The sequence below is a fragment of the Echinops telfairi genome, unplaced genomic scaffold (assembly GCF_000313985.2).
Source record: "Echinops telfairi isolate 266 unplaced genomic scaffold, ASM31398v2 ScPeMD7_7424;HRSCAF=8462, whole genome shotgun sequence".
Lineage (NCBI taxonomy): Eukaryota > Metazoa > Chordata > Mammalia > Afrosoricida > Tenrecidae > Echinops > Echinops telfairi.
The window spans coordinates 72,272,234-72,293,831 of record NW_022111324.1 but is presented as its reverse complement, the minus strand read 5'-3'; the positions used below and the strand labels follow the sequence as shown (position 1 = coordinate 72,293,831).

The 21,598-nt window shown below is 52.6% G+C and overlaps 1 protein-coding gene across 3 annotated transcripts in view; it reads left to right on the top strand.

Moving 5' to 3' along the window:
* Nucleotides 1–21,598, top strand: part of SUSD4 (sushi domain containing 4) — a 202,220-nt gene that overhangs the window by 177,471 nt on the left and 3,151 nt on the right. For 2 of the 3 annotated variants that reach the window (XM_045298095.1, XM_004700157.2), the window contains 2 exons: nt 17,100–17,291; nt 18,430–18,574. In XM_045298095.1, coding sequence (XP_045154030.1) covers nt 17,100–17,291; nt 18,430–18,574 — 337 coding nt within the window. Of the gene's footprint in view, nt 1–17,093; nt 17,292–18,429; nt 18,575–21,598 lie in introns of all 3 variants that reach the window. The other variant, XM_045298094.1, reaches the window with a different exon arrangement.

Sequence of the window (21,598 nt, the reverse complement as noted above, 5' to 3'; positions counted from 1 at the left end):
CCAGCAGGCACCTGGCTTGTAATGTGAAGCTGTCTGTTTTCACACTCAAGGTTCCCCAGAGTCATCAGCTCAAGGCTGCGTTTCTGCAGGGGTCCCTCAATCTGGGGGCTCCGAGATGGAGAGCAGGTCACAGCCCCTCCTCAGGGCTGCCTGGGCACGCTCACCTCCAACGTGATCCGTCAGCATAGCTCTGAGCAAGCAAACACGAGGCTCCTTCCACCTGGAGACAAACACACATCCCGGCCTCATCATCGTTCGCTTCCTTTGGTGGACACATTGATCGGCCTTCCACGCGGTTTACAACAAACCCAAAGTGGAAAATGTAATGTGCTGTATAATGTTTATTGATTTTCCCCAAGCTAAAAGCCAAGTTTCAAATGTAGCCTTGGAGACAGCTATGACTCCGGCATGAAGGGCTTCATTCCCTTTCCGGGAATTATTATTCAACATCGACTCGGGACAGCTGGTGCGATGGCTGGGACGACTGGGGACGGCTGGGGAGCGGGTGCTGATGGTTAGAAGCTAGCAGAGCTCTGTGTTGGAGTGTAGGGACAGCCCCCTGGCTCCTGTCCGCAGCTCCCGGGAAGAAGAGCACTCTGGGTGTCTGGATGAGACTGTGGGCCATGGCAGCTGATGCAACAACCGTACCTCAGCACCCTCCTCCCCCTGTTCTTCAAGACCAGCTAGGGCTGAGATCCGGTCACTACCAGCATTGTGTCCTCATCACCACCGAGCTCAACTACCAAGTCTTCGCAGGGTCTAGAGCACCACTTCCCAGCCCGTTACGTGTACAGGGAAACTCACTGCTGTGATTCTCATTCGTTTGGTCTCAGGCCATGACCCAAGTGTGTGTCTCTAACAGCCGGTCCCATGGGCTCCACTTGAACACACCAGGGTCTGCTCAGAATGGGAGGAGTGCGAGTCACCATGGCGGGGTGGTGGCTGAGCGCTTGGCTGCAACGGTTCAAACCCACCAGCTGCTCGATGGGAGAAAGATGGGGCAGTCTGCTCCCAGAAAGATGTGTAGCCTTGGAAACCCTCCGGGGCCATGTTCCTCTGTCCCACCGAGTCTCCATGCCTCGGAGTCATTTTGGCAGCAGTGGTGCCATGTCATGTCCTGTGTGTTGTGTCGTGTTGGGTTTGGGCATGGGTGGACTTGCAGGAGTTCAGAGGTGGTGTAGATGGTTAAGCAAAAGATGCTCTTCTGTATTCTCCCAGAGGTTCCTTGGCAGAAAGGCCTGCCAATCTCCTTCCTAAAACTCACACCCCGTGCAAACCCTCTGGAGCGCAGCCCTACTCGAGATCGCGTTGGCTCACCAGGAGTCAGACCGACTGAAGGGCCCGTGGTTTGGTCCGCCTTTCTTCTTCAGGAGTGAAGGCTCAGACCAAACACCCTGACCATTTAATTCTAGTGCTGGCTCCGCTGAATGTCACCCGTCACGCCTACTTGGCAGGTGCCGAACAGAGCGGGCTTTGTTGTTCCCTGCTCTTTTTCAGTGCCATTCCACAAGGCAGTGCCTTTCCACGCTGACTGCCCCCGGGAATCGGACAAGCTCCCCAGGGCTGTGGGTGCACAGCCCGTGTGGTGGACGGAAGCACTGACTCGTCATCGGGATGACTTGGGATGTGGCAGGGAGGGTAATGCCGGCCACAGCAGCCGCAAGCATCTTAGCATCACAGAACAGTCTCCCCTGCTGCATCCTCCTTCTGCTGACTGCATGCAGTCCCGGGGGAGCACAGACAGAGAACGGGCTCTGCTGCTCACCGAAAGAGGGAAGGTTCTGATTCCCCTGGAGGTGCCTCGAAAGAAAGGTCTGGTGCTCTACTTCCAAAAGCCTCCATTGAAGACCCTGGGGTACTCAGTTCTATCCTGACCCACATGGGTCACCGCTGCCATAAGAAACTAACCAAAACTAAATTAACTGGCTGCCATTGAGTCCATGATGACTCACAGTGACCCGGTAGGACCGGGTAGAACTGCCCCTGTGGGTTTGCTAGACTGTAGCTCTTGATGGGAGGAGAATGGCTCGTCTTTCTCCCTTGGAGCAGCAGGTGATTTTGGACCTCTGACCTGTGCTTAGCAGCCCACCACGTGCCCTACTAGACCACCAGGGTCATAAGAAAGCATCCCACAACGTACCACGGCTCACTCAAAATAGAAAGGCTTCCTTTTGGTGTTATAGCACACCCTGCTTGGTAAAGAGGGGCGGTGAAAAAGAGCAAGGCCCTGGACGAGGTGCACTGACATAGCGGCTGCAACAATGGGCTCAGACAGAAGAACAGTTGGGAGAATAGTGCACGACGGGGTGGCATTTCATTCTGTTGTGTGTCAGGTCGCTGTGTGTCAGAACCAAGTCGACAGCACCTAGCAACAACATAGTGCCACTGAGTGAATGGTGGGGAGCTGGTAACCCACCTAGCTAATCAGGGGATGATGGGAGCTTTGCCTTCTTCAAGGTCTGGCTTTCAAGGTCCTCATTCTAGCTAGCAAAGGGGAAAGAGTAGGGTGATACTGAAGGTGAGGATTTGGGATAGCAGGCCTAGAAGTAGTGTTCAGCCCTTCTGCTCTCATTCCTCTGATTAGAACTCAGAATGATGGGAGACTCTGTGTCCAGGACAAAGAAGGGGATGTGCGCTGCAGGCAACCAAACAGCTGCCCAGAGCCACTGTCCTGCATGAACTATCGAATGAAATCATCGAATCAAAGCACCGCCCTCAGTGACTCAGAATGATTGTTGTTGCTGGGTGCCGTTGAGCTGGTTCCAACTCATAGGCAACCCGCGTACAGCAAACAGACTGAAGCACTGCCTGGTCCTGCACTGCCCTCTCACTCATGGCAGTAGGCTGTATGGGCACCCATTGGGCTGCAGCCACGGTATCACCCCATCTCCTTGAGGGTCTTCCTTTTGACTCCTGACTCTACCAAGCGTGCTGTGCTTCTCCAGGGACAGATCTCTCCTGATAGCATGCCCAAAGGACGGGAGACAAAGTCTCACCATTTGGAGGACCATTCCGACAGTACCTCATCCAATACATCGTTTGTTCATCCTTCTGGCAGTCCGTTGGCTTCAACCTTCATCACCATTGCCATAATTCAAAGGCATCGGTTCTTCTTTAGTTTCTCTTATCCATCGTCCAGCTGCTGCGTGCAGATGAGGCTACTGAAAATGCCATGGCTTCCATCAGGCACATCTTAGTCTTCTCTTGGGAGCATGCCCAAAGTACAGGGCTGCTTTCAAACACGTTCAAGAGGTCTCGTGCGGCAGATTTGCCCACTGCACTCCATCACATGATGTTTGACTACTGCTTCCATTGGCGTTGAGTGTTGATCCAAGTAAAGGAAATCCTTGACAACTTGACTCTCTTCTCCATTTGCCATTGTGCTGCTTATCAGCCCATTTGGGATGGTTTGCGTTTCTTTATGCTGAGGTGTAATCCACCCTGAAGTCTGCAGTCTTCGACCTTCCTCAGTAAAACGTCAAGTCCTCTTCATTTTCAGCAAGCAAGGTTGTGTCGCCTGCATAGTACAATGTGAATTAGTGTTCCTCCAATGCTGATGCCACGTTCTTCTTCATTTGGTCCGAGTCTTAGATTCTTTGCTCAACGTAGGGATTGAATAGCCATAGCGGAAGGGCACAACCGTGACACACACCTTCCCAGTTTCAGACCCGTACAATACACCCTTGTTCTCTTCAAACTACTGTTTCTTGGCCAATGATTGGTTCTACATGTGCACAGTTAAATGTTCTAAAACTCCCATTCTTTGTAGTGTTGTCCTCGATTTGTTCTCATCTGCACAGTTAAATGATTCTGCATAGTCAATAAAACACATTTAAACATTACTCTGGTCGTCTCTGCTTTCAGCCAAGATCCATCCGCCATCAGCAATGACATCTCTTATTCTACATCCTCTTCTGTGTCCGGATGGAATTTCTGTTTCCTGTTGATGTATGGTCACAATTTTTTTTTTAATTCTTCAACAAAACCTTACCTGTGTGTGACATTAGTGATATCATTTGATAATTTTCACATTCACATTATCTTTGGGATGGGCACAAATATGGATCTCTTCAGTCAGTTGGCCAGGAAACGTCTTCCAGATTTCTTGACATAGACAAGGGAGAGCTTCCAACATTGCATCGGTTTGCTGAAACCTCTCAGTTATCATTCCCTCAGTCCCTGGGCTCTTTCCTTTCCCCAGGTGCTTCAGCACCTTGTGGACTTGTCCGTCAGTGTCATTGGTTCGTGATCACATGCTGTCTCCCTAAATGGTTCACCGTCAGTCGGTTCTGTTTGGTTCAGTGCCTCTGGGTGTTCATTCCATCATCTTTTAATGGTTTCTGTGTCATTCAGAGGATCCTTTTGTTTATTTGTTTAAGTTAGAGACTGTGGGCTATAAGGTGCCCTGATGGCTCAGAGGTTAAAGTGCTCAGCTACTAAGAGAAAAGTGGGTGGTTTGACTCCACCAGCCACCCTGCAGGAGAGCAAACACCCAGACTCCCAAAACGCAGACCCACTGCCATTGATTGAGTCAATTCCTATGGGTTGTGTGTGAGCCGGAATCAACTACAGTGCTTCTTGTCTGTCTGTTGTTTTAATCGGGTCACAATGTTGGTCTATGTGTCCCTGGCCCCCCTTACATAATTGCCACAGAGATCCACAAGGCACATAGCCTAGTTCAAGGCTCACTTTCCTCGTCTGCGCTTAGCTGTGATGTGTCAACGGGTTAAAGCTCGGGATCGTGCAGAATTCTCAGCTCAAAGTCTTCCCCTGCCCCTGCAATGGCCTCACTTCAGTTGGCTCCAGAAGTTTCTCAATGCTTACTTCCAGGTCCCTATTCATTTTCCAGGGACCATTGAGGGACCCCACTGGGACTGGGTGTGCCCTGGCCTTCTGTCTCAGTGCCATCTCCCTAGGGACCCTCTGGGAGCAGCTTACCTAGTAGACCCCTCCCCACCCCCGCCTTTGGTACTCCCTGGCCCTCCCCCCACCTTTGATACTCCCTGGCACATTATGATTCATCATCAGATATCACATGAACCAGTTGTGGTGGCATCAGCCCTCACTCCTGGCGAGCCCAGGTACACCAGGGGTGAGCGGTGCTCTGCCGGGGTCTCATGCCTGATTTCCTGAAGGAGATGGCCAGACCCTTTTCCTAAGGGGGCTGGAGGAGGACAGGAACCTCTAACCATTTGGTTGGCAGCCTAGCACATTAACAGGGATGGGATGGAGAGGAGTACCTCCCCATTCCGGGCTGGGGCAGGTTGTCAGTTCCCAGGGAATAATCTCTTGTTGTTAGGTACCATCAAGTCATTTGTCTCCTGAGCTAGACCACTGCTTGGCTGACACGCTCTCGGGCAGCCCTCCTTCCCTGTTGAAGATGTTCAGACCGCCAGTGCGATGTTGAGGAAGGGGCGAGGGAATAAGCAATTGCTTAGCATGCTCTTGGAAACCTGAACACCCTGAATCTCTATATTCTGGACAAGGTGAGCATTGCTGATGAGCCCTGAAGGACGCCAGAGCCCTAACTGCCCCGTGTGGTGAGCACCAGGCACCAGAAGGCCCTGGAGAGATGGGAGCAATGACCCTGGGAGCACGGGCCTGTGTCCCGTGAGGTAAGGCAGCGGAGGGGCTATCGCTCAGGAACCTGTGCGTGCAGAGGTTGATGTAGTCCACTTTCCACCACAAGACCTCCCAGCGGTCAAGGCGAAGGCCCAGCCCTGCTTCCAGAAGTCAGCCGGAGTCTGGAGAGAAGTGACAGGGCCCCTTTCCCAGAGCAGGTCCTTGGGATCCAGATCCTTCAGTGGAAGGGACAGCCCGAGGGCCCGGAAAGGCCCTCTGCAGCTGCCCCTCACAGAGGAGCACATGCCTGGGGAACTCACTCAGCTGCAGGGGGAGCCAGCCCACCTTCATCACATCCCTCAGGAGGCAAACAATCCATTGGGTGGGACCCCCACGTGGGACCCCCACCCCAGGTCTAAGGTGGATTTTGAAGACTAGGGGAATCTTCCCTCCGGACTCATCAGGGCCTAACTAATGCGGGGGTGCCGGTACCTGGTGTTAGCCCTCAGGGGCCCTGGGAGGTGCAAACAGCAGTTAATGCGCTTGCTTGCTTACCAAACACTGGGTGTTCATGTCTAGAAAGAGGTCCATTGGAAGAAAGGCCTGGCAATCTGTCTCCACCCAGTCAACCCTTGACAACCCTGCAGAACACAGACCTGCGCCCACACCCCCGGGGCCAGCTTAAGTCAACTCAGTAGCCGCTTCTTTAGTATCAGCCTGCTTAGCAAGCTATTGATTTGGACCCTCTGTTCCTGCATCCCCAGCACCTCTCACTGTGGGTTGGCCTTGTTTTCTCCATTTGACCCGTGAGTACAATGGTGATTTAGAAGGGTTGACCCACTTGCTTGAGGCTATAGAGCTGGGCTTCTAACCCTGACTCCTGGCTTCCCAAGTCATCAGCAGGCATCCTGCCCCCTGAACAAGGGCTCCTGGGGCTGAAGTGGAAGGTGCAGGGCAGGTGGATATTTCAAGGGGAGAGTTACTGCTAGAGTGGTTGGGAATGTGGGGTGTTGGGGGTCATTTGGATTGTTCTAGTGGTGGGAAGCAGTACTGGTATTCTGAGGGTGGTCCACAGAGGCCAGCTGTCTCCTCCTCTGGGCTCAGTGGGTCATGCCTGAGAAAGAGAGGTCGGGTTGTCTTCTCTGGGGCCCCCTAAGGAGGGACTTGGTCTTGAGCTCAAAGGGGCTCTCCTTCCTTTGTGTGGATAGCATTGTCTTGCCCTCTGAATCCCCGGCCGTCTGAGGTCAAACAGGGGTAGTCAGAAGCACTGCATTCAAGGCCACAGAACTGACTACAGCCTGTTCCTGAAGTTGTAACCCTCACAGGCTCACACAACCCGCAGAGTCTTGAAAAGCCTGCAGGGCTGCATTTGGATGGTGGAGAGAAATACTGGAGCCCTGGACATCTCTCTTACCCTTGCTCTTGGACACCCAGGGTGCCCGCTGCTGCGTTTTCTGTTCACTTTGAGTCTAAGCTCTCTCCGCACCCCATGCATACCATTCCTCAACTACCCCCAGCAAGCCCCTGTCCTAAGTGTGGTTCATGCCCAGTCAAGGGTGTTTGAAGGCAGCCCACTCTGAATCATAGTCTGAGCTGCCTGATCCACACTGCCTGGTAGGTGTCACACAGAAGGGCCAAATGGTCTTGCTTTGAAGGTATTAGTTTTTTTAAGTGTGTGTGTGTGTGTGTGTGTGTGTGTGTATGTGTGTGTGTGTGTGTGTGTGTGTGTGTTTTGTTTGAGCACCTTATTATTAGTAATATGCACTGCCTATAAGGCTGCAGGTTGTAGTTAGCTGGTACTATTTTCAGATGTTCACAGATAGAATTTATACAGATACTGATAATAAAAGGCAATAATAATGAAGGGAAAAAAAAGAAAAGAAACATTCAGTGTGCATCAGAACCGACTTAAGGACAGAATAGTCAGGGCGGAACCAGTCCCCACGTCAGGGGCTGCCTGGATTTCTCAGAGGCAGGTCTGGTAAAGGCCCCTCGCACATCGCTAACATAGACTTCAGATCTATGCAGATGTTTTCCTGCTGCGTCCCTGTGCTGAAGAAGAGACGATGTCTCAATCTTATTATTGTTTTTTCCCAATAGATATCGGGCCTAGATAAAGTATGAAAATTGCAACTCATTACCTACCCCGAGGCATGGGAACAGTCGACAAGGAAGAGACTCTGGCGTATTGCAAAGACTAAAGTTTCCATTCTCTCAAAGAATAAGCTCTTGTCCAGACGAGTTACATAAACATACAACACAGGGAGTCCCTGCTCCCTGGGCCTGCTGCTGTTCCCACCTGCCCTGACTCAGACGATGGCATGCACCATAGACCGCTGTGATCCACAGGGATTTCACAGGCTGATTTTCAGTAGGTATCCAGACCTTTCTTCCTACACTTCATCTTAGTCTGGAAGCTCTGCTGAAATCTGGAGAGCGTCGAAGCAACATATAAGCCTACGCTGACAGGCATGGTAGCTACACCGGAAGGGTGTTTTCAGGGATCAAACCTGGGTCTCCCACGCCAAACCAAGCTCAGTGCGGTCCAATCCCGTCGACGCTGACTCACAGTGAGCCTGAGGGACAGGGTTTCCTGTGGTTTCCCAGCCTGTACATCTTCATGGGAATAGAAGGTCTTCTCTCTCTCCCGCAGAGCAGCAGGTGGTTGGAAACTGCTTGCGGTTAGCCATTGTAACTATTACACCACCAAGACTCCTTGGAAACAGAAAGTGAGAATGCTACCAATGGACCCACACTTCGCTCAGATCATTTATGAAGCTGTACAAGTATAAAGTGTGCAAGGTGTGCCCGGCCCCGTAGGTCCCAGGTCCCTGGCTGGATGTCAGGGCTGGCATGGTGAAGGAGCCGGTGTTGGTGCTGCACCTAACAGGCGGTGCAGGAGAGGCACTGCTTGAGGAGATGGAGCTGGTACTCAGGCCTTCCTTAGGGACACTGCAGTCTGAACACAGTTGTGACAGTCAGGGCCCGCCCCGACCATAGGCAGACAGAGGCTCCAGTGCCCCTGCACCCTGTCTTCTTCCTGTCTCCCCAACAGAAAATGGCCTACCATCGACAAGCTCCTAGAGAGACTGAGTCCGGTGAAACTTGTCGTTTATAACCATGTGGATAAGTGTACATTGTGGAAGGCTGCAGAAGAATCGTGGTGCTGGCGAAAAACATTGAAAGTGCCAGGGAGCGCCGGAGGACAAACACATCCGTCTCAGGGGAAGCACCGCCAGAATGTTCCTGAGAAGCAGGGAGACCGGGTCTCACACACTTTGGACAGGTTGTCGGGAGAGGGCGGTCCTTGGAGAAGGACGTCCTGTTTGGTCAAGTGGAGGGACAGTGAAAAAGAGGAAGGCCTGACTCCGCGGGAGGGATCGGCACGGTGGCTGCCGCCATGAGCTCACACACGGGAACGATTGTGAGGCGGGTGTGGGACAGGCAGTGTTTCGTCCTGTTGTGCACAGGGTCGCGGTGGGGCAGAACTGACCTGACGGCCCCCAACAGCAACCACACCAACATTCCTCTGCTCATCTGACCCTCGTCAATCCAAGCGCAAACCGGCGGTGCTGGGCGGAGGGGGATGACCGCTCAGCTGATGTCTCCCTCCACACAGCCCGCGTGGGCCTTGCAGAACGACTAATGGTGTTAATCGTGTGTGAAATTGTAAGAGATGAGCCGCAAATAGAGCTGCAGAAGCACCCCTGGTTTGACACACCCATCTGTCCGGGGGTATCTGTCCGCCCCCTCGGGAGCATGAGGAGGGGAGAAGGGTAGCCAAACTCCAATTGTCCCTCGTTGCTGGAGGTTGCCCTGGGACATGGAAAGTCCCCGACGAGCCTGAAGGGTTCCTTTATCCCTATTCCTACATCAGTTCCCCCGTTTTCTAACTAGCTATAACTACTTTTGTTTTTGTTTTCTTCCAAGTTAAGAGCACCACTCCGCGCCCTCCCAAAGGGTTTCCCAGGCAGCAAAGCTAACAGAAGGCCAGGTGCGATCATTAGAAACACTGCCAAGTGGGAAGATCGATGTTTGTGCAGAGGGGGACCATGCAGCTCCATGACTAGCTGATTATGGCAGCGAGGAATGCAAGTCCCCACAATGGGGTGGGGTTTACCTGGCCTCTGAGAAAGCAGGGCGGGAAGGTGCATCCCGGTTCTCTGTGTGGTTGGGGCTGGCTCGGCCCCATGCTGCTTTCCTAAGGAGACACCACGCTCGTCAGCGCAAGGCGGGCATCATGGGAGCTCAGCGAAATGTCGCTGGTCCTACATGGCGCTGACAGCCCTGATGGGCTGGAGTCCCCCGTTGCAGACCCTTTGTATTTGTAGTCCTGCCAACCTCGGGGACCATCTTCCAGTGTTCTTGTCAACAGCAATCTCTGTGGTCTCCTGGGTTTTCCTTCACTGATTTTCAGCAGCTGTCTGTTCCCCTGGCCCCTCTTCCTAGCCCGTCTCAGGAAGCTCTGCCATGGTTCCAGCATCATGGCATCGTGTAACCCACCGTGGGGCAAGACGCTAACAGACCACAATGTGCAGGCATCTTCTAATCCTCACGGCCACCCCGGACGTGTGGAGTCGTTTCTCTCATTGCCCAGATGAAGATGCTAAGGCCCAGAGAAGGGACACAAGCTGCCTCGTCAAGGTGGAGCAGCAGGGACTTGGAGATAAGCTGGGCCCAGGCGCACCCAGCGCTGTGCAGCCTGCAGCCTCCCTGCACACTGCAGTTGTCCTGCAGCTCGCCAGGGGGCGTTTGCCTCAGGGTGAATGCCAAGGTTTAGAGGGTCATCCAACTCAAGTGAGAAAAACGCCACTAACAACAAAGTCCACGTGGAAGAAGCAGACCAGCCTGTGTGATCAGGAGGTGTCGATAGGATCTGGTATCAGGCATCAAAGACTCAGAACAAAAAAATCATATCATTGTGAATGAGGGGGAGTGCTGAGTGGAGACCCAAAGCCCATCTGTAGACAACTGGACTTCCCCTTACAGAAGAAGGGTCACAAGGAAGAGAAGAGCCAGTCAGGGTGCAGTAGAGCACCAAAACATACAACTTTCGTCTAGTTCTTTAATGCTTGCTCCCCTCACTATCATGACCCCAATTCTACCTTACAAGTCCAGCTAGACCAGAGCATGTACACTGGTACAGATAAGAGCTCTCAACATGGGGGATCCAGGACAGATAAACCCCTCAGGACCAATACCAGGAGGGTAAGGGAAAGGTGGGGGGAGAAAAGAGGAGTCAATGACAATGATCAACATATAACATGAGAAAATAATAATTTATAAATTATCAAGGGTTCATGAGGGTGGGGGAGGGAGGAAAAAAATGAGGAGCTGATGCCAAGGGCTCAAGTAGAAAGAAAATGTTTTGAAAATGATGATGGCAACAAATGTACGAATGTGCTTGACACAATGCATGTATGTATGAATTGTGGTAAGAGCTGTATGAGTTCCCACTAACATGATTTAAAAAGAGAAAGAAAGAAAAGAAAAAAGCGGCTAAAACTGGAACATATGCACAGGTACAAATAAGAGATAAGAGCTCAGGAAACACGGAACCCAGGAACAGAAATGGGGGTAGCGATACCAGGAAGGTAAGGGGAAGGGGAAGAGAGGCGGGGAGGAAGGGAGACAGTGGATGGTCTAAGATATGAAAATAATAATCATTTATCAAGGGGTCACGAAGGGGGGAGGGAAAAAAGAGGAGCTGATACCAAGGGCTCAAATAGAAAGTAAATGTTTAGAAAATAATGATGGCAACATGTACAAATGTGCTTGATACAACTGATGAATGGATTGTTATAAGAGCTGTAAGAGCCCTCAATGAAATTATCTTTCAGTTAAAAATAAAACCCCACAAATCTGCATACACTTGCTGGGCCTCTGCCAACCTCTCAGGAGGCTTTGTGGGGCTGACACAGCCCTGGTCAGGCCTGACCCTGCAGTGGTCTTGGGAGGGCTGGCAGAGTCCCCCCGCTCTGTGCGTCTCTGCCCTCTCAGAGATGGCCATGGGTGAGCGAAAGGAGACCCGGGGAAGGTGGGGACAATGTCGTGTGGCCAGCACTCTGGGGCGGTGGCAGCAGTGGTTTCCATCCAGGAAGACAGCCCTGGGAGCCCCTCTGGTGCCTTCTCCCCTGTTCCAGGACCCTCCTCAGACCCGTGGGGAGCAGGGGACAGTACTCTCAGAGGCTCTTTTGTGGAGAGAGGGAGTTCCCACTCCACCATCCCTTGGGGATCTCCTTCGACACCACTCAGTGCAGCTGCTGACACTTGTTTTTAAACAAGTCCGTGTGATTCTTGGTTATGGTTGCTGAAAGGATACGCAGCCAAAAGAGAGCCCGTTTCCCGTCGTGTCTGCACGACACTCAGTGACACTGGCCATAGTCAGCAAGCTTTCCGGCCATTCTCACCATCCCTCCTGTTCCTTTCCACGTTGGTCCACCCCGTTATCTTGGCCGGGAGCCCTGGTGGCGTAGCAGTTACACGGAGGACTGCTAACAGCAAGGTCAGCACTTCGAAACCACAAGCCGTTCCAAGGGAGAAAAAGGAGCCTTTCTACTCCCAGGAAGCGTTCGTCTGGAAACTCCCCAGGGGCCATTCGGCCCTGTCTGTCCTACAGGGTCCCCAGGAGCCGGATCGATGCAATGGCAGTGGGTTTGGCTTTTTGGTTTGGCTTGTATAGACTCACTTCCCCTCCAGTCTTCAGAGTTTCCATCATCAGTTCTGTAGGGGAGCATTTCTCTCCCTCCTCCTCCTGCCTCGCCTTCCCACTGCCTGTGTGCCCATCCGAGGCTAACAGAGAGTCCTGGAGGCAGCCAAAGCCTGCAGGGTCTTGCACCATCTCAGTGGGAGGGCCGGGAGGTACTGCAGGCATCAGAGGGGCCTCGCTCTTGCTTCAGCCAGTGGCTCCTGTGGCCAACCAGCCCTGTCTGCACTGCAGAGGGCCTGGCCTCTCTGGGCTGTGTGTCCCAGCAGCATGTTGCTGGCTTGTCCAGGAGGGAGAGTGAAACCCCAGTACTTCCCTCACTCTTTCTGAGCTCCCTCAGCCTTTGGCTCCCACCACTCCAACTTCTACGGGCACTCCAGCAATGAGACCAGCCTCGGGGTGGGCTATGACCTCCTGATGCTGCTCGCCTTTGGGTGCCTCCATGCCCTTGTTGGGGTCTCCGTTTCCCATCCTAGCCCCCTCTCGGTACTCGTGTCCAGTTTGCCTGTCCCTGGCGGATCTGCTTGACTATTGGTCAGGCCTTGCATTAAACCCTTATAAAGCACTCCTCGCAACAAGCCTCCAGAGCCCCACTTGACCAGTGAGGACATTAACAGAGAAGAGACGTCGCCGCTCAGGTAGCGAGATTGGCCCGCCTGGGCCCACCTGAACCTGCCCTCATTGCTCCTGCTGCTTCTGAGGGCTGGAGCTCTCCGAACTTCTGCTTTCCCTCTCTCGAGAACCTGCTATAACTCCCTGCAGGACGACTGTGAGCATTTCACATGTGTCTCTAAGGGGCCTGATGCCTCAACTCAGCCAGTCTCGGGCCAGCTCCATCCTCGTGTCCGCCCTGTGTGGACACACATGGCTGCCACAGGACTGCCAGCCTCTCTGTGGCCTTCTGGCGGCAGGTTTGGGGTTGGCAGAGCTCCACCAGGACTCAGTCTTGTGTATGTGTGAGCCAGTTCAAGGCAATGCCATGATAGAATGAGGAGAGGGAGGGACCAAGAGTGAGAACGTTCTTGGAGTGGTTTTCACGTCGTGGGTTTGAAGCTGGCCTTGTAGCATCTGTGGCTTGATTCTCTCTTGAAGAGTGTCCAGGCTGTTTCTCTGAGTCCTCCTAGGAAGAGGGTTCTTTGTGGCACTGTGACTGTTGATAGATGTCTGGGGATCCGTTCCCTCTCCTAGTGACTCTGTACTATGGAATGCAACATTGCCCCATGCTTCCTGCGCCTCATCACCATTGTTACGCGTAAGTCCATGGTCAATCCATGTCTTTGAGGGTCTTCCTGTATTGTGCTGACCCTCTACTTAACAAGTAGGATCCCTTTTCTGGGACTGACCTCTCATGATAACATGCTCAAAGTAGGTGATAGTTAATCTTGCTGTGCTCGTTTCGAAGGTCCGTGCTGGCTGAACTTCCAAGACGTGTCTGATCACGCTTCTGGCATTCCACGGTCCCTCCAATGGTCTCCGTAGTTCAAGGGCATAAATTCTTCTGCAGCCTTCTTTATTCTTTTATTGTCCAACTTTGGCGTGCACATGAGGCCATTGATAATACCACAGCTTGGACGAGGTACCCCTTAGTCCTCAAAGAAACATCTGTGGTCATTAACACTTTAAACAAGTCTTGTACAACTGATATGTGCCAAGCCAGCCATCACTGATTTCTTGACTGCTGTTTTTGGGAGTGTTTATTGTGGATCCAATGAAAATGGAATCATTGACACCTTGACTCTTTCTCCACTTATCATCATGTGTGTTGGTCTAGCTTTGAGGACTTTTGTTGTCTTTCCATTGAATTACAATCCACACGAAAGGCTGCCTTCTGTGATTCTCATCAGTAAGTGCTTCAAGTCCTCCTCACTCTCAGCTAACAAAGTTGAGTCATCTCCATATGTGTTCATGAGTTGTTAAACTGCTGGTAGATTGTTAATAAGCCTTCATTCAACCCTGATGCCACGTTCCTCTTCAAATAGTTCAGTTTGTCTTATGATTTGCCCTGCATACAAATTGAATAAATATGATGCGCACCTTTCCTGATTTTAAACCACGTCGTATTATGCACTTATTCTGTTTTCACAGCTGCTTCTTGGTCAATGTACAGATTCTGTAGGAGCACAATGAAATGTTTTAGAATTCCCATTCTTGGCAATGTTATCTACAGTTTGTTACTATCCACATAGTCGATGCCTATGCATGATCAATAAAATACAAGTAAATATGTCTCTGGCACTCTCCAACGTCCACCTGATACCAGCAATGATACCCCTTGTTGTGTGTCTTCTTTAGAATCTGTCTTGAGGACCTGACTCCTCCATATCAATGGACTGCTACAACCATTGTTAAAATGATCTTCAGCAAAATTTTACCTCCATGTGATATGAATGGTGCTGTGCTATAATTTCCACATTCTTTTGGGTCACTTTTCAACCCAAACATCAGTCTCTTCTCCATTGATTGACCAGGTAGCTGCCTTCCAAATTTCTTGGCCTAGATGATTGAGTGCCTCCATCCTGGCATCAGCCGGTTGGAACGTTTTCATTGGTATTCTGTCAATTCCTGGAGGCTTGGTTTTCAGGCTCTCAAGAAGCTTAGACCTCTTCTTTCCATACTTTGAATACAGTTTTTGAGCATATGCTCCCTCTTGAAATGGTTGAACATCATCCGTCTTTTATTTTACATTGTGGCTCTTGTCTTCCATCTTCTTTCAATGCGTTCTGCCTCTTCCAGAATTTGCCCATAGAACTCTTCCCTGTATTTTCAACACAGGGCTGGGGGCTTTCCTTCCGTTCTTTCCATCTGAGCTGTGCTGAGCGTGTTCTTCCATTTGGGATCTCTAACTCTAGATCTCTGCACATTTCATTGAGATACTTTGTGTTCTTGAGCTGCCCTTTGAAATTTCCTCTTTAGCTCCTTCTCTTCATCATTTCTTCCATTTGCTTTAGCGTCTTGATACTTGAGAGCAAGTTTCGGAGTCTCTTCTGACCTCCACGTAGATCTTTTCTTTCTTACTGTCTTTCTAATGACCTTTTCTGTCTTCGTGTATGATATTCTTGATGTCCCCCCACAGCTCCTCAGGGCGTCCAGCATGAGTGCTCAATGCCTCGAGTCCGTTTCTGAATCCAGGTGGGCTCAACGCAAGGCCATATTTTGGCTCTCTTGAGCTTTTATTTCCTTGAGCTACGACTTGAAGTTAGTTGCATGTGAGCGAGTGCAGGTGCCGCAGTCTGCCCCTGGCCTCTTTTTGGCTGCTGCTAGGGAGTTTCTCCAGGTTCTGCCTCCACAGATGTCACTTCTTCACCAGCCTCCATGGTTGGCACTTAATTTAAGTAGTAGTTACATTCACTGGGCTTCCTTCCGGCACACAGATATCATCCTATCACAGGCAGCCTTGTACCTCAAGGAGGATTTTTAAATGTCCTCTTTGAGGATGAAGTGTGATGCCATTCCTTACACTCTTCATTCCCAGCATATTAAACCGCATGCTAATCCATCTCCTAATGGCCAGGACCAATCCACTTAAGCTCGCTTATGCCTAGGATATTGATCTTAATGCATTCCATTGCGTTTTTCACTTCTTCCGCTGTTTCGGGATTCCTGCTTTGTGCACGCCGCAGTCTGATTATAAAAGGATGTTTCCGGTGTTTCTCCTCATTTTGAATTGTGCCCCGTCAGCTTGATCCCATCTACATCATCAAGGGTGTACTTTGAGGAGGTACAGAGCTCCCCTATTCGGAATTTGAGTACCTTCTGGCCTGAGGGGTTCATCTTTGGGCAGCTCTGTCTGACAGTTTTGTGCCCCTGTTCATAAGGTTTTCAGTGGCTGATCCCCCAGAAGTGGCTAGCCCGTCCCCTTCTTAGTCTGTTCTTGATCTAGAAGCACCATCCTCCCCCCCTGTTCAGCATGGATGACCCTGCCGATATTTTCAGTGCCTGTGCCAGAGCTGCTCACAGCACTGCACCATGCAAGCCACCACCGTGGGATGCACTGACAGACGGGTGGTGGCCTGCAGTGACCTACACCTGCCTCCACAGACACCATCTTCCTAGTCACAGTGACAGCACCATCCTTTCTTGCAACCCCGAGGAGGTTCTCAAGAAGGAAAAGAAAAGCATTTTTATTCCTGTAAGATCATAAGACAGTAGTGTCAGGGGAAAGCGAAGAAACTGGAACATAATGTAGGCAGAATATGCTTCCGGATGTACAGAAGAGAAAACCAAGGCCCAAAGAGCTTTGTGACTTGCCTAAGGTCACATAGTGGGTCAGTGGCAGAAGCCAGCCTCGCACCCAAGATGCCTAACACTCGGCCACTGCCCACCCCTGCACAGCTCCTTGCTGGTCACTGGCCAAGCCCCAGCCCGGTATTTGTGGATCTGGTTTGGGGCGCTGCCTGAGTGCTTTGAACAGCCTCGGGTGACCACCATGGTCACAGTCAGGCTTGGCACAGCTATTCCTTTTGTTAAAAATGTGATCCATAAATGTCCTCATTTTATTTACTAGCGTGTCTGGCACACAATAGCATGCATTATTAATAGGGTAGCTTAATGCTATTTATTAACGAGGCACACTCTGTATGTCATAAAACAAACTGCTCCTTACGATGTTCCAGCCAACATTCCGCGAAAGCCCGCGTGCTGGGAATAGGACGGCCAGCTTCTGGTTGACGCACAGGAGAATACAGAGGCGGGGCTGTCTCTAGATAAGGCAGTCACCTGGCAGGTGCTGTTCTTTAAGGGTCGGTGTTCTCCTGGGCTAGTCTGCATGGTGAGGGCTTCAGGCAGGCCAGGGCTGGGGTTTTGACACTCTTATTCTTCCCCACTGCCCAAGTTTGTCCACTACCTCCAATGGTGAGTCACGGTGATTTCATCTGCCACCCGCGGCCCTGTGAGCGGTACAACCACGGGACGGTGGTGGAGTTCTACTGCAATCCCGGCTACAGCCTCACCAGTGACTACAAGTACATCACCTGCCAGTACGGAGAGTGGTTTCCGTCCTACCAAGTCTACTGCATCAAGTCGGGTGAGCACACCTGGGTGGGGGGTACTTGTAGGCTGCACACCAGCCTGGTCCCCTCAGGATGTGGATGCGTGAGGCTGGTGTTTTGTTGACCTCCGACCTGGCCATTCTCAGTTACAGTCCTGACCCTCTGAGCAGAACAGATGGCCCTCCAGCCTCTGTCCACTCTACTCCCCACCCCACCGGCCACCCTCTTTCCCCTATCTCCCGGTGCACAAGGCCATGCCTTTCTTACCAGGCCAAGGGCCCCGGGCGTGGCCAGAATCACACACATTCCCCAGGCCCACTCTGTCTTCCCCTCCAGGAAGCACGTCAGAATGCAAATGGGATGACTGTGGGTAAACACCGCCCTCGTTTCCAGAAATGTGGGCATCTGCAGGCGTCCCTGTCCAATGGGTAATAGCAAACTCCTTCCTTCCGAGCCAGCAGCCTCTCAACTGGTGGCCTCACACAGCTCACAGCCACTCCTGGCAACGTGCTTGTGCTACCAGCCTGCCTCCTAGTCCACAGCCTGCCATGGCCACCTTTCCTGGGCCAGGCAGAGGGCTGCATATGCCTCCCCCCGCCCCAGGACGTCACAGCATCCGGGGAAACGATGTGTGAACTCCGAGTATCTGGGGTTGTAACCATGGGACTATGACGAAATGGGGGAGAGAGTCTGGGAGAGGGGAGCCTGTGTGGAAGGGCAAGAGGCAGCCAGAATGGGACGGGGTGGCTTGTGCCGAACGAGTTTGCGCTGGTGTCCCCTTCCCTGGCAGAGACGTGCGGGTGGGGAGAGGGCACAAAGCAGGCTTGTCTGCTTCACCCCAGAGTACGCACTCACAGAGGTCCCCCAGCCTCCCCTCCCCCAGTCCTGAGTCCATCTCAGGAAAGCCCCGCTGCTGGAGGGCCGGGCGGCACTCAGGCCTGGGACGTGAGCACCCAGGCAGGGCCCACCGTGGGCACCAGTGGGAGTTGGAGATGGATCTTAATGGGTTGTCGCGTCTGCCAGCTCATGCCAGTGGCACTGCGGTGAGCCCGGGGATCAGGTGGTGTGCCGTGGGCGTCACCCAGCAGTCCCACAGATTGGGAGCCCTTCCGTCCAGCCGCATGCCTGTTGGCCCCCGAGCCTCACGTGCAGCTGTGTCTTCTCTCGTGGCAGAGCAAACGTGGCCCAGCACCCACGAGACCCTCCTGACCACGTGGAAGATCGTGGCCTTCACTGCGACCAGCGTGCTGCTGGTGCTGCTGCTCGTCATCCTGGCCAGGATGTTCCAGACCAAGTTCAAAGCCCACTTCCCCCCCAGGTCAGTGCCAGTGCAGGGCGCCCCATGTCTGCCCAGATCCGCCACCTCCACAGCCTAGAGAGAAGGGGCAACAGGCAGCCGAGCCCCAAGGGACACAGAGAGCTAAGCTCTTGGTTGCTGAGAGCTTGGAGATTGGAGCCTACCTGGACGCCTAGGAAGAAAGGCCTGGCTACCTGCTTCCAAAAACTCAGCCACGGAAAAACCCCTGGTCTCATGAACGGACCGTGGTCCACTCTGACACACAGGGCTCCATCAGGAGGCAGAACGGACTCAGAGGCGGTGGCGGGTTTTCAAAGGGGATAAGAGAAAGAACTAGCACCCTTCTGGGGTAGTAAGGTGTCTCTGGGCCCAAGCACCCAGCCGCACACAGACCTCATTTCCCACATTTCCTCCTCACTCCTTCTCTCCAAAGCACCCTGGTACCCAGCCCCTGAGCTGTGTCAGAACCATGCTGCGGCCTCAGGTGCAGCCTTGCTGCGGTACCAGATCCTCCTGTCAAACCCGCCCTCCACCTTCTCTGCCTGTCCGTCCACAGCACTCCGTCCGAGTGTTGATCCAGGTTCCACATTCTGCCACTGAGCAGCTGCACGATTGAAAGGGGCTGTAAGGATTGCAAAGAGAAAGCTAAACGTGGGGTATTGGAGCCCTTGTGTGGAGCTCTGGTGGCACAGGGCTGAAGGTCAAGGCTGCTTACGGAAAGGCGAGCGGTTAAAACCCCCCAGTGGTGCTGCTGCTACCACCGAGATTCACAGCCTCTGGAACCCTGCAGGGCAGTGCTGCTCGGTCCTGTGGCGTCACTGAGTCAATATCGACTGGACGTCAGTGGGCTTAAGGTTTTAGCATATTTCCATTGTCCAGATAGCGATTATCCTATATGCGCTCAGGAGAAAAGTTTCCAAGATCGCAACTAAATATGAAGAGGCTTTTAGAACTGTTCTCGGCACTCCACCATGTTCGTTTTATCCCTCGAGTTTATGATTCCACGATACTTTCGTCTTTCTACTGGTTTTGGAACAGTAGGTCTCACCTATCCCAGTAGAGGTCCCTGTGTGGCGCCAATGCTTCTACGAGCCTCCCCAGGTGTGCCATGGAAGAAAGACCTGGCAACCAATGTCCGTTAAGAGTCCAGCCAAGAAACTCAGTGGAAGAGCTACACAGGGTCCCAACTTGATGGCTACAACGACAACGGGGCCAATCGGTAACATCCAGGTAAATGGGGAAGGGTTGGAGTTGTCGATCTTGTTGGCACCACAGTCACACTCATGGACGCAGCCGTCAAGATTCCAAGGACAGGGTTCACTGGGTTCATCCGCTGGTGCCAAGACCTCTCTAAAGTGCTGAAAAGTTTGGGAACCACGGTGTGCCTGACGGAAGCCCAGGTATTCTCTGTCGCCTGATGTGCCTGTGAAAGTTGGACACTGAGTGAGGAAGGCCGAAGAAGAAGTGAGACAGTTGAACTGTGGTGTTGCTGAGGGATCTTGGAAGTACCATGGACTGCTAAAAGGACAACCCCGCCTGCGCAGAAGTACGGCCAGAGTGCTCCTTAGAAGCAGGGATGGTGAGACTTCATCTCAAGCATTTTGGACACGCTGTCAGGGGAGACCAGTCCCTGGAGAAGGGCGCCGTGCTTGGTACAGTAGCGGGGCAGCGAAGAGGAAGGCCCTCCACAAGACGAATGGACACCGTGTGTCCATAAGAACGTAAGAACATGTGCGAGGCTGCCACAGCAGCAGGCGGGGCTTTGTTCTGTTGTTCGCCCCGTCACTACGCTTCAGCACCTGACAACAACACAGCAACAGTAACGACACCCAGAGAGCAGGGTTCTCAAGAAGTCCAAGGAGCCCCGAGAGTAGAGGCTGGAGCTCAGTGAATGGGAGTGCGGAGCAAGTATGGTGGTTGGGACAGAGCGAGGGGAAGTTGCCAGAGCAGGGGAGGCCACTGCCAGGCATACTATGATAAGAACTGGGTACCAGAACCATTTGGCTGCCCTGGCCGCGTGCTCAGAGGAACATGGGAGATGAAGGGTGTCCTGAGTGAGCACCAAAAGGCAGATGTGAGGTGATGGAGCGGCCAGGACAGGAAGAAACAGGGCTCCGTGCTCGCTGGTCCCAAATCCTTTCAGAATCGGCTGGTATGGAGGGCTGAGGGAGGGCCAAGAGTCTGGTCAGCGTGAGCTCAGCTGCAGGGAAACCAACCTCTTCCTCCCTAAGCCTTGGCAAGAAGCACTTCAAAGTCAGTGGCCTTGAGACTGCCCCTCGCGTGTCAGAGGCCAGACCAGGAGCTTACCTCCACCCCAGGCGTCTGCCCTCCACGTGACTGACTTCAGGTCTGGCGCTGCTGCAGGGGGCTCAGAATCTGCCCACCGTGTTGACCTGCTGGCGGCAACCTGCAGCAGACCCCTGGTGGCACGGTGGTGGCACGTGGGGCTGCTCCCCACCCGACGGCAGTTCGGCAGTTCGAAACCAACAGCCATTCTGCAGGAGAAAGAGGTTTTCTACTCCCATACAGAGTGGACAGTCTCAGAACCCACAGGGGCAGGTCAACCCCGTCCTAGAGTAAGGTGACCAGATTTGAACATTGGTAAAGCGGGACACCATTGATGAAACTCATATCCTGGCGAAAGAGCCACATGGCAGCCGAAAACCGTATACCGTAGCTTGTCGTGCATTCTTTCCAAAAACTGGGACTTTTTAAAAACGCCGCAGGACGCGGGAAAAATTGTTCAAAATCGGGACTGTCCCGCCAAAAGTGGGACGTCTGGTCACCTTATGCGACAAGTCCGAGTGACCACAAAAATCAAACAACCAAAGACTTTCTCCAAAGCAAAATAACCAGACTAAAGCCCTGGGTGTGGAGTGGATGCTGACGTGAGCGTGAGGCTCGGTGGGTTACAAAGCAGAGTAACTGCTTCGTTGCTTTCTCTGGACTGGAACTTTTTCCAAAGCAGATCTTTAGGGCTTACTCTTTGGTCCCACTCGGAGGGTTTGGGCCACCAACCGTTAGGCGAGTAGTGGGGCCCAAACC